At 39.7% G+C, this 13,237-nt stretch overlaps 1 protein-coding gene across 1 annotated transcript in view; it reads left to right on the top strand.

Moving 5' to 3' along the window:
• Positions 1–13,237, top strand: part of LOC309561480 (myomegalin-like) — a 429,425-nt gene that overhangs the window by 326,523 nt on the left and 89,665 nt on the right. Inside the window, exons 21-23 of the mRNA XM_082265423.1 lie at positions 1,090–1,462; positions 1,634–1,781; positions 5,368–5,481. Of these exons, the coding sequence (XP_082121549.1) occupies positions 1,090–1,462; positions 1,634–1,781; positions 5,368–5,481 (635 nt within the window). The remainder of the gene's footprint in view (positions 1–1,089; positions 1,463–1,633; positions 1,782–5,367; positions 5,482–13,237) is intronic.

The following is a 13,237-nucleotide window of genomic DNA, read 5'->3' as shown; positions in this document are numbered from 1 at the left end:
TTCAGTTTAAAATAGAACCGAAAGGCAAACCATTTTTCAATAGATATAAAAAAAACATTAGAATCACCTTTTTTCCCTTTTTTATAAATTATAACTTCCCCTTTGTTCCCAGCTGCATTAGAGCTGGGGGGAGAAGAAGTAGCAGCACACTGAGCTTTCCCATTGGATGGCTGTGCTGCCAGGACAAGCCTGATCATTGTAGGAGAGCAGGCTGAGTTCACTGCATAGCTAGAGAAGTGACCATGGTGTGCTCTCCTGTCCTGCTCAGTGTGGTCAGTTTATACTAGGAAAGCAAGGGGACTAACAGGGACACCAGGGATTCCACACATAGGGAAGGAATACAAAGAGCACAGGATACCTTCCCATACAAGTACATGGTACAGTAGGCACATATCAGCAATATGAAGTGTTAGGGTAACAAACGCTTTAAGGCTAGTCACTGCAGTGGGTATATGTAAGGAAGGGTTTACAATTACTTAAATGAGCTATCAAAATGTGTGAAGATATGTGAGAAATGCTTAAAGCGGTGGAATACCCCCCACAGAACCTTGCAAGACATTGGCATAATGTGCATACTTACCTTGGAATGAAGCCCCCGCAGCGACACCTAGTCACCGCTGAGGGGGCTAACATGTTCCCCCGGTGTTTCTTCTGGGTTTGGCGGGCTCCGGGACTGTGAGTGGCCAGAGCCGCGATGACGTCACTCTCACGCATGCATGCAGTAGCCCTAGGTTCCTGCAACAAGCTCTAAAGTTCTGGCATGACATGCTGGACCTTCAGAGCGCATGCACCGCTGATATCGTCTAAACAGTGAAGATTTAGGAGATATGCATTTCTTATATATATATATATATACATTATATATATATATATATATATATATATATATATATATATATATATATATATATATATATATTTATTTATTTATTTATTTACTTATTATAGGCTTACCTTCAGGGAAAAATAACAAAGCGGGTATACAACCGCTTTAAGAAGTTTGGTAAACGAATTACATTTTATTTGTAATATAATATCCAGTTTGTTTCAGTCACATAAAAAAAAATGACCCTTACAAATTATTTGCAGGAAAGTTAAGCAAGACGTATATATTCAAAATGGAAATTTGAAAGTTGAAGAAGAAAGTGCAGTATTAGAAAATCTGGAGTATACAAAACAGAGGAAAGTGCAAGAGGACAGAGCAGGAGATTTGAAAACATTTTCAGATGAAAAAAAGAAAGCTGAAATCATGAACAAGGACCTAATGAAACCAAAGGAATGCCTACATAATTCAAACTCAACCAGTACAACAACTTGTGGAACCCAGCCAAAAATAAGATATTTATCAGATACAGGTGGGCATCCGCAAGCAGACTCTGTAAAGAGAGGTTGTCCCAGATCAATCATTTTGGATGAGGAGAAAAATAAGAATTTCAAGGTAGGAGAGAAGCCTTTTGATACGGTAAGGATTGAATAATACTTTTTTTTAAATGTAACATTGTGTACATTTTTTTTTGTATAATTTTATGAATAATTTCTACAATAACTATAACAAATTAGGTTAGGTACGGCAAGTTTTTTAAATGTTTTAAATTCATAATTTCTCTATTTTTTTTTGCCACAATTTTACAAGGGGCCCAGCGCAAGCTATCTGCACATAGATAACAGTGTGGACAAATTCAATATGCAACTCCAGTTCCAGCCTGAAAACCGTGAGCTTGAAGACACTTCAATTGCATCCAACAGCTCAGTGGATATGGTAGAAGATGATTTTCTATTAGGTAAGTTTATAGTTTCAATTACTGCTATATCATTATGACCTGTAAACATTCTGTAAAAATAGAAGATATATTTTCAGAAGGAAGGAGACTGCACAATGATGCTAATGAGCTACACGATTCAAGCCATTTTGTTAAATGTTTCCCTAGTTATGCCTCGTACACACGATCAGATAATCGTATGAAAAAAAATCACTTTCGAATTGATCACACGATAATCTAATCATTAGAACACAGCTTTCGACAGCCGATCACGACATTTCGTCCAACAAAATCTGAAGGGACAAACACGAAAACTTTTGTCGTATGATAGCCTAGCGAACGACAATCGTTTAATCAGTACAGTATGCGTCCGCTAAAAATCGATAGACAAAGACCACGCATGATCAGAAACACGAAAATAACCCGGAAAAAGCCTGGGATGCCATTGTTCTTGTTTTGCACTATACGATACGTAGCTCCGCAACTAGGAAGCTTTTCCAGAATCGTATGGAAAAAAAAATCATACGTTTAGTACGCATTGTTGAATTCGATACTAGTATGCAACAAAATGCGAACGATAAGTCCTCCGATTATCTGACCGTGTGTACGAGGCTTTCGATTAACAATAAAAAGCATCTCTGGCTGCAATACTCCTCTCCAGCACTGTTTCCCTAAGTAATTACGTTTTACCACTATCTATACTTGTGTCCTTCAACCATGAAGACTGAGAAAATACTGTGAGTATATGGTGACATGGACCTGCCCCCTGGGGTCCTTCACCACAGGGCTCTTCACACACAGTGTACTGAACCTGGCCACCAGCAAAGAGGGGGCAAAAAAAAAAAAAGAAGACCCTGCTTATCATTTGACACATGGAAAAGGTAAGTATTAATACTAAAAAGGCATAACAACTGTACGGTGGAGATCAAGGGTGGAGCTTGTACTTTATATGTGTTTCTTATATATTTACTTTATTTATTACAAGTACTTATATAGCGCCGTCAATTTGCACAGAGCTTTACATGTTTATTGTAATTGGCATTCTTTTCAAAAAAAGAAAAGAGACGTAAAAAAAAAAAAAAAAAAAGAAAGTAAATCACTTTGAATTGCCTTTATTACTTTTTTCATAATTTTTTTTGTGAAAGAAAGTAGCATAGCAATAAAGTGCACAAAAAAGAAAAGAAAACACAAATACATTTTGTAACGCAACCTGTTAAAGTTTTCCTAAAGGTATATTTTTTTCAACCAAATTTTGCCCAGGCAGTATGTATGGCAAAGATTAGGCTGATTTCAGTTACATTTCAGCAAATGCAATATTACTCATTTTTAAAGCAAATACAATTTGACAAAATGATTCCACTTATCTAAAATCTTATAGTTTAATTCCAAACTCCTATACTCAGTACTGATCTCTGGGCAGATTTACAATAACACCAATGAATGCATTTATATATTCATTAACACATCAATGTATTTTGAAATATAACTAGAATACGGTAAGCACTGAATTAGTCACCTTGTACTCCAGGCATAGCAGCACTCAGACTGGGAGAGGGAGAAGCAATACTATTAGCCAGGTGTACATGCTGCAGTGCATATGATTAGTAGAAACATGCTGACAGAAGGAGTCAGGAGCAAGCTAAACACCACCGTTTTCTTTCCTTCAATATGCAATTACAGGCTGGGGTAAGGGGGTGACCGGGGTCTGTCACAACACTGCAGTAAACCTGTTTAGGGTTGTATAAATCTCAGGACTGGTTTGAAAGAATTACAGGTCCTGTGACAGGTAAAACAACCCCCATATACTGTATGTTTTGCAGCCCTGCTGCTATTTTTCTTGATAAGCACTTTAAATTGCAACTATAGATATAGATTTAAAATAAAATCAGGAAAATCCTTAAAAAAAAAAAAAAAGCTTTAATGAAGTCCACCTGAAGCCAAGAAAAATAAAAAAAATATTTATTTTTCAGTCTAAATACTTTTTCTGCAAGTACAGAAAATACACGTTAATTCTAGCAAAAATTTAGATAGAGAAAGATGGGGCTTTGCGGGCCAGTGGGAGTAGAAGGATCAGACGCAAAACCAATTTATAAAACCAAATAACATTTTATTAGTTTAGAAGATAAAAAGGCATGGACTACCATGCACATATTGCAAGAACGGACTAACATAAAGTAATTGTTAAAATCAATCAAGGTGAGTCATTCACAGTATAGAAATACATCCCGTGAGGGAAACAAAACCAAAAAGCCTGTGTAGGATGGAAGGTAGGTCTCAAGGTGGAATGCGGTCAATGTAGGTCCCCAGCAGAAACACAGTGTGTAGTGAACTGCAATTCCAAACAGTCTTATTGGTCTGCCTAGTTCTATGCTGCTGGACTGCAGAAGAACTCCCCCTTTGTTATGGAGTTGACAGGAAGGGGGAGGTGTTCTGTAGTCCTAAAACACTACTTGTTCTACAGGGACATAGATGCAGTAAAGTGAGCAACACTCACCCTAGAACAGTGATGGGGAACCTTGGCACCCCACATGTTTTGGAACTACATTTCCCATAATACTCATGCACTCTGCAGTGTAGTTGAGCATCATGGGAAATATAGTTCCAAAACATCTGGGGGGGCCAAGGTTCACTATCACTGCTCTAGAACATGAAGTGTGTAATTGCCAGGATCACCAGGTGAAAAAAAAAAAAAAAGAAAATAGGACTTGTAAAGTGTAATGTAAAAAAGTTATTTTTTGGTTTAGTTACGCTTTAACGCTAATTGGGAGTATAAGGCAAAGAACAAATATCTATTTGTGTTTTTTTTTTTCTTTTTTAATATCTTATATTGTTATTTGGCAAAGGGAAACAAAATCCACATCATAGTTTTTATGTTTCTTTTTTATTAACGATTTTTTTCTTTCTGTGAAACCAGTATAATTCATTGATGGAACTATATGTTCAGCATAAACAACATGAATCATTAAAACACCACATAATATATACAAAATTGTATGATTTTATTAAATACATCTAAAAAAAATAACACAATTTCAACAATTTCATATATTAAAATGAATTCTATGTCACAATAATTTGTAAGATTGACTGTTAGACAAAACGCATCTGATATAGTTCATTACAACAATAAGGTCTATGTGTTTTGGAACTGATCAGTTTTCTCAGGACTGCACTGTTAACACTTATTATTTTATTTATAAATGTTAATGTTTTCTCATGGTAATTTAATGTAAGTCGTTTTCGCTAAAAGAAAACCATGACAGAAAATATGGTAATAGGCTTCATACATTATTTGTTTTATGTTATATGTTTGATGGAAATTAAAAAAAATGATCATGCATGCACTTACAGTTCACCCAATTTACTAAATGTATCACAGCATATTTCACCATTGATTCTCACTGCCTTCCCCCCTACATATCCAACAGCTGGGGGGGCATAGATATTCTGTGTAGAGGTATAAGAGCGTGTCTTTGTGTTGTGGTTGTGTGCAGTTTATCTGTAAGCTCTGTTCATGTGTGTGTGTGTGTGTTCACTCTATTTACTATTTGCTGTAAGTGGGAATGGCCTATTACCTACCTTTAAATAACTGTTCTTTTTCGTCCAGATGAAGTCCGAATGAAGCCTGATAGCTGCCAGATGCAGATGGATTTCCAGGACCAGGGCTATGAAACATGTGGAAAGAGTGAAAATGAAATGGATCGGGAAACAACAAGTCCAGGTAATAATAGAATGCCCAATTGAATTATATTGTTTCTGTTTATTTTTGTAATGCTTCTGTGCATGGGCACTTCAAGATATGCTGTTGCCAGTGACAGGGAATCAAGGATATTTTTTCGGAATATATAAATAAAGCAGAAAATGTGATATTCACCAAACATTCATTGCAGGTAAATATTCATGGGGCATGTATTTTAAATTACATTTAATTTTCCTGTACTGGCTGTTTGATTAACCACTTTACCACCGGAGGATTTTGCTGTCTTCCGTCCAGACCACTTTTTGTGCTTCGGCACTGTGCGACTTCAACTGACAATTGTGCGGTCATGCAATGTGGTACCCAAACGAAATTTACGTCCTTTTTTTCCCACAAACAGAGCTTTCTTTTGGTGGTATTTGATCACCTCTGCGCTTTTTATTTTTTGCGATATTAATAATAAAAGAGCGAAAATTTTGCAAAAAAATGACATTTTCAACTTTGTCTTTTAAAGAATATCCAATATACTCAATTTATGTCATTTTTTTGGCCAAAATATATTTAGCTACATGTCTTTGACAAAAAAAAATTCAATGAGCGTATTTTTATTGGTTTGCGCAAAAGTTATAGCGTCTACAAACTATGGTGTAAATACTGAAATTTTACGCAGCTTTAATTTCTGACTGCCTATCTCAATTCATGAAGTACTAAAATGGCAGGGCAGTACAAGACCCCCCCAAATTACCACTTTTTGGAAAGTAGACATCCTAAGGAATGTTCTGAGAGGCATGTTGAGCTCATTGAATATTTAATTTTTTTGTCACAGGTGTTTGAAAAATGACTAAAAAAAAAAAAATTTTTTTTTTAACACAAAGTTGTCACTAAAAGATAAATTTCTCACACATGCCATGGGTATATGTGTAATTACACCCCAAAATATATTCTGCTGCTTCTCCTGAGTACAGGGATACCACATATGTGAGACTTTTTGGGAGCCTAGCTGTGTACGGGACCCCGAAAATCAATCTCCATCTTTAGGTTTTCTAATGGCGTAAATTTCTGATTTTACTCCTCACTACCCATCACAGTTTCGGAGGCCCTGAAATTTCAAGATAGCACAAAACCCCCCAAATGACCCCATTTTGCAAAGTAGACACCCCAAGCTATTTGCTGAGAGGCATGGTGAGTCCATGGAATATTTTATATTTTGCCACAAGTTTTGGGAAAATTACAATTTATTTATTTATTTATTTTTTTAACACAAAGTTGTCACTAAAAGATAAATTTCTCACACATGACATGGGTATATGTGGAATGACACCCCAAAATACATTCTGCCACTTCTCCTCAGTATGGGGATACCCCATGTGTGAGACTTTTTGGGAGCCTAGCTGTGTACGGGACCCCGAAAATGAATCTCCATCTTTAGGTTTTCTAATGGCGTAAATTGTTGATTTCACTCCTGACTACCCATCACAGTTTCGGAGGCCCTGAAATTTCAAGATAGCACAAACCCCCCCCCAAATGACCCCATTTTGCAAAGTAGACACCCCAAGCTATTTGCTGAGAGGCATGGTGAGTCCATGGAATATTTTATATTTTGCCACAAGTTCCAGGAAATATATTATTATTATTTTTTTTTTAGTTTTTTTACACAAAGTTGTCACTAAATGATATATTGCTCACACATGCCATGGGTATATGTGATATGACACCCCAAAATACATTCTGCTGCTTCTCCTGAGTACAGGGATACCACATGTGTGAGACTTTTTTGCAGTCTAGCCGAGTACAGGTCCTCGAAAGCCAACCCCCACTTTCAGGCTTTCCAAGGGCGTAAATTGTTGATTTCACTCCTGACTACCTATCACAGTTTCGGAGGCCATGAAATACCAAGACAGCACAACCCCCCCCCCCCCAAATGACCCCTTTTCGGAAAGTAGACACCCTAAGCTATTTGCAGAGAGGCATGTTGAGTGTTTTGCAGATCTCACTTTTTGTCACAAAGTTTTGGAAATTGAAAAAAGAGGAAAAAAAATGCATTTTCCTGTTTTTTCTTCATTTTCCGAAAAAAATGAGAGATGCAAAATACTCACCATGCCTCTCAGCAAATAGATTGGAGTGTCTACTTTGCAAAATGGGGTCATTTGGGGGGGTTTTGTGCCATCTTGGCATTTCACGGCCTTCAAAAGTGTGAAAGGTAGTAAGGAGTGAGATCAACAATTTACGCCCTTAGAAAGCCTGAAGGTGGGGAGTGGATTTCCGGGTCCTGTACGCGGCTAGACTGCAAAAAAGTCTCACACATGGGGTATCCTTGTACTCAGGAGAAGCAGAAGAATGTATTTTGGGGTGTCATTTCACATATACCCATGGCATGTGTGAGCATTATATCATTTACTGACAACTTTGTGTAAAAAAAAAAAAATAATAATAATTTTCCTGAAACTTGTGGCAAAATATAAAATATTCCATGGACTCATCATGCCTCTCATCTAATAGCTTGGAGTGTCTACTTTGCAAAATGGGGTCATTTGGGGGGCTTTTGTGCCATTTTGGCATTTCATGGCCTTCAAAAGTGTGATAGGTAGTAAGGAGTGAGATCAACAATTTACGCCCTTAGAAAGCCTGAAGGTGGGGAGTGGTTTTCCGGGTCCTGTACGCGGCTAGACTGCAAAAAAGTCTCACACATGGGGTATCCTTGTACTCAGGAAAAGCAGCAGAATGTATTTTGGGGTGTCATTTCACATATACCCATGGCATGTGTGAGCATTATATCATTTACTGACAACTTTGTGTAAAAAAAAAAAAATAATAATAATTTTCCTGAAACTTGTGGCAAAATATAAAATATTCCATGGACTCATCATGCCTCTCATCTAATAGCTTGGAGTGTCTACTTTGCAAAATGGGGTCATTTGGGGGGGTTTTGTGCCATTTTGGCATTTCATGGCCTTCAAAAGTGTGATAGGTAGTAAGGAGTGAGATCAACAATTTACGCCCTTAGAAAGCCAGAAGGTGCGGATTGGTTTTCCGGGTCCTGTACGCGGCTAGACTGACAAAAAGTCTCACACATGGGGTATCCCTGTACTCAGGAGAAGCAGCAGAATGTATTTTGGGGTGTCATTTCACATATACCCATGGCATGCGTAAGCAATATATTATTTAGTGACAACTTTGTGTAAAAAAACAAAAAAAACAAAAACAAATTGTCATTTTCCTGAAACTTAGGGCAAAATATAAAATACTCCATGGACTCAATATTTTTCCAAAAAGGGGTAATTTGGGGGGTGTTTGAACAGTCCTGGCATTTTATGCTCAATTTTAGCAACACATCACCCACTCTTCTAACCACTTGAAAACCAAGCCTTTTCTGTGAGTTTTTGTTTACATGAAAAAATATTTTTTTTTCACAAGAAAATTACTTTGAACCCCCAAACATTATATATTTTTTTAAAGCAGAGGCCCTACAGAACAAAATGGTGGATGTTGCAATTTTTTTTGTTACACGGTATTTGCGCACACATTTTCCAAACGCAATTTTTGCGTAAAAAAAACACTTTTTTTATATTTAATGCAGAAATACACTATATAATTCCAAATTGTTTGGTAAAATTTAAAAGATGATCTTATGCCGAGTTCATAGACACCTAACGTGGCATGCTTTAAAAATTTCGCACGCCCGTGCCGCGGCAACAAACTACGTACGGTTTTAAAAGCCTTTAAAAGTCTTTACAGGTTACCACTTTGGACTTACAGAGGAGGTCTACCACAAGAATTACTGCCCTCGACCTGGCGTTCACGGCGATACCTCACATGCATGCTGAAATTGCGGTTTACATATGACACTAGACCAACGCTTGTGCGCGCATTTGTGCGCAAGCACGGGGGGACAGGGGGGCTTGATTTTTTTTTTGATTTTTTTTTTTTAATTTGCTTTCTTATGTTATTTTGACACCTTTTCTTTCATTTTTTTTTTCTTTAATAATTTTTATTGTTATCACGGTGAATTTAAATTTCCTCTATGATAGCAATCTGTAGTGACAGGTACTCTTTTTAAAAAAAATTGGGGTCTTTTAGACTCTAGATCTTTCCTCTGACCTTAACGCATCTGACCATACCAAAATTGGTGTGATAAAATACTTTCCCAATTTCCCAATGGCGCTGTTTATTTCTGGCGAAACAGAAGTCATGAAATGCTCGTAGCCTCCGGCATCTTAGGCCATAGAGATGATTGGAGCCATTCTCATCTCCAATCAGCTCTATGGTTAGATAATTGAACCACCGGCTGCACTCTCGGGTTAACCGGTGGGACAGGAGAGCCCGAGAAAAACCGTGGAAGGCAGCGGAAGGCGGCAGGAGGGGGGGGAGTCCCCTCCCACTGCATGTAAAAGCAGTCTAGCGGCCAATTATCCCCTAGGATTGCTTTTACATGTAAGCCGACCGCTTGCTGTAAAAAACGATACCAAGATGATGCCTAAATCTGCAGGCATCATCCTGGTATAACCACTCAAAGTCCAGCAACGTACCAGTACATTGCTGGTCTTTGTTTGGCATATAGGTTTTTTTTTTTTCATGCAGCCTGTGGGCTGAACGAAAAAAAAGAGAACCTATCAGAAATCAGCACAGGAATAATGCGTAGTATTACTCATCATTAACCGCCCAAACAACCACCCACTGAATTTAATGATGGGTATACACGATACTATCCACGTATACCAAAATAGGATTTTAACTGCAGTGCTGAAATCAGAAAATCACCACAGCTGCTATCAGCAAAGGTATCCATATATGCTGAGCGCAAACGCTGTTTGTGTCAGAATATATAAAATCAATGCGTGGTAGCCGACGAGTACCTGCAAGAGAAACAGGTCACAAAAGAATGAAAAAAAAGTACATTAAAAAAAGTACATTAGGAAGAGTAGGACATATAAAATGACTGACACAACAAAAATTTTTGGATTCTCATCATTAACCGCCCAAACAACCACCCACTGAATTTAATGATGGGTATACACGGCACTATCCACGTATACCAAAATAAGATTTTAACTGCAGTGCTGAAATCAGAAAATCACCACAGCTGCTATCAGCAAAGGTATCCATATATGCTGAGCGCAAACACTGTTTGTGTCAGAATATATAAAATCAATGCGTGGTAGCCGACGAGTACCTGCAAGAGAAACAGGTCACAAAAGAATTAAAAACATACAAAGGACATTAAAAGCACATAGGAAGTGCAGAGGAACATAAAAAATGACTGAGACGACAACTATTTTTGGCTTTTATGTTTTTTTTTTTTTTCTTCAAACGTCGAGTTCCAGGTTCCAGGTTCGGGTCTCTCAAAATGACGATAGCCATCGAACATCTTTTGAGACCCTGTGTAAATGTGCCCTAAACTGTGCCGTGCTGTACCCTACGCTAATAATCCACTAGTGTGTGGTAGCGACGGAAACAGTCACCGTGGCAAAGACCAGGTCGGTCAGGACAGTCGGGACAATAATTCCGGGTGTCACGCCTAAATCCGCGCTTGCTGCAGACACGGCATCTTTTTTGGGGGTATTGTTTGTTAGGGGTACTCGGGAGGAATTTCGGAAAATGCCTCTCATGCAGCCGGCGCACTGCATCTGGTTGGGGAAGTTGGGCAGGAGCACCAGCTGAATACAGAAGGGCTCTGATTATCTCTTCTTGGAATTGAAAGAAGGATAATGTTCCAGCAGACACTTTGTATAAGACAAAAGCGTTGTAAACAGCCAATTGAAATAGGTATACAGACACTTTTTTGTACCAGCGTCTGGCCTTACGGGCAATTAAGTACGGTCCCATCATCTGGTCGTTGAAGTCCACCCCTCCCATTTTACGGTTATAGTCGTGGACATAGAGGGTTTTCTCAACAACAACACCGGTGACCGTAGTAATTTGGACTGCCGTGTCTGGGTGAATGGAGGACAGCACGTAAACGTTTCGTTTGTCCCTCCACTTCACTGCAAGCAATTCATCGCACCTCAAGCAGGCTCTCTCCCCCGAGCTCAGTGGGGCATTCACTAGCCGTTGGGGGAAGCCCCGGCGATTAGATCGCACGGTGCCACAAGCGCCAATTTGCAATTGATAGAGGTGTCTAAAAAGTGGCACGCTTGAATAGAAATTGTCCACGTACAAGTGGTACCCCTTTCCGAATAAGGGTGACACCAAGTCCCAAACTATCTTACCGCTGCTCCCTATGTAGCCTGGGCAGTCGGGGGGCTCCACAGTGCTGTCTTTTCCCTCGTAGACACGGAAATTAACTGTATAGCCTGTGGCCCTGTCACAAAGCTTATACAACTTGACCCCGTATCTGGCACGCTTGCTGGGGAGGTACTGTTTGATAGCAAGGCGACCAGTAAACTTAATCAGGGACTCGTCAACGCAGACATCTTGTTGGGGGGTAAACAAGGCTGCGAACCGCTGATTGAAGTGGTCTATGAGGGGCCGAATTTTGTGGAGCCGATCATATTCAGGGTCTCCCCGAGGACGACAGAGTTCATTGTCGTTGAAATGCATGAACCGAAATATTTGTTCGTATCGAGCCCTGGACATAGCAGCAGAGAACACGTACATTTGATGAATTGGGTCAGTGGACCAATATAACCGCAATTCATTCTTTCTTGTAATGCCCGTGTTGAAGGAAAGGCCCAGATAGGTTTTAAACTCCTGAATCGTAATAGGATTCCAGGCGAATGGTCTGGCAAGGGGTGAATTTGGGTTGGCGGCGATGAATTGTTCAGCGTACAAATTTGATTGGTCCACAATAGATCTGAAAAGATCTTCAGTGAAAAACAGCTCAAAAAGCTGGGATTAAAACCAGCTGTTTCCACTTGGATTCCGGGTTGGGCGGTGAATGGGGGAAGTACTGGCGCTGTGGAATCTGTGGGCTGCCAATTAGGATATGCCAGCGCTTCAGGGAGGACACTATGGGCTCTACGGGCCTGTCTTCGGATACGCGGTGGCTGCGGGCCACTACTCGTGCTAGCCACCGCACCAGCTTCAACTGCGCTCAGGTGACTCGCCACGTCACCAGGTGATACTGCAGCGCTGGTTGAAGGTCCAGGGTGTACTAGGCCGCTCGTGCTTGCCAGTTCACGAGAAGTGTGAGCGGCACTAGTACTGGCACTCTGCTGCATACGAGAAACCTCCAGTTCTTGCAAGTCAACAACTCCAGAATGGGGTCGGGTACGCCTGACCCTAGCAGGGACCCCTCTGTCGGAGCTATCTGTCAGGGAGCCGCTGCTGTCATCTGGTTCGTATATTGACCCTGATTCTGACAGTGAGGCTTCCCCATCGCTCTCACTTGACATGGTCATTATACTGTATATAGCATCATCACTGAACGAACGTTTTGTCATTTTGGTAGCTAAATTTACTCGTACAGTGATGCGACTACTAGGTAATAAAAGCACCTGGTTGTTGAGGACTATTTGGTCGCTACAAAGAAAAACTGCTAGTGCTAACAGAGATCAGGCCTGACTCTGCTAACGCAGCGGTTTTGTGTGATGTGTTTTTTGGAAGTGTCAGTAATCTATTGATTACTACACTTGCCTGGGTAAGGTGGTCTGGGCAAGGGGGCTAAACGCAGGTGCTAGCAGGAATCAGTGCTGATTGTGCAAACACTGCGTTTGGTGAACACTAAATTATGAGGACGCTAGTATAGTTCTGATCAGATCAGATATTGCTCTGTTCAAACACTATACTAGTAACGGTGGTGTGTGTGTGTTAGTGTACTTGACTCTAACTGACGCTAAGTAAC

The sequence above is a fragment of the Pelophylax lessonae genome (genome assembly GCF_965119305.1).
Source record: "Pelophylax lessonae genome assembly, chromosome: 8".
Taxonomy (NCBI): Eukaryota; Metazoa; Chordata; class Amphibia; order Anura; family Ranidae; genus Pelophylax; species Pelophylax lessonae.
The sequence above is the reverse complement of the archived record's forward strand: the minus strand, read 5'-3'. Positions and strand labels throughout refer to the sequence as shown.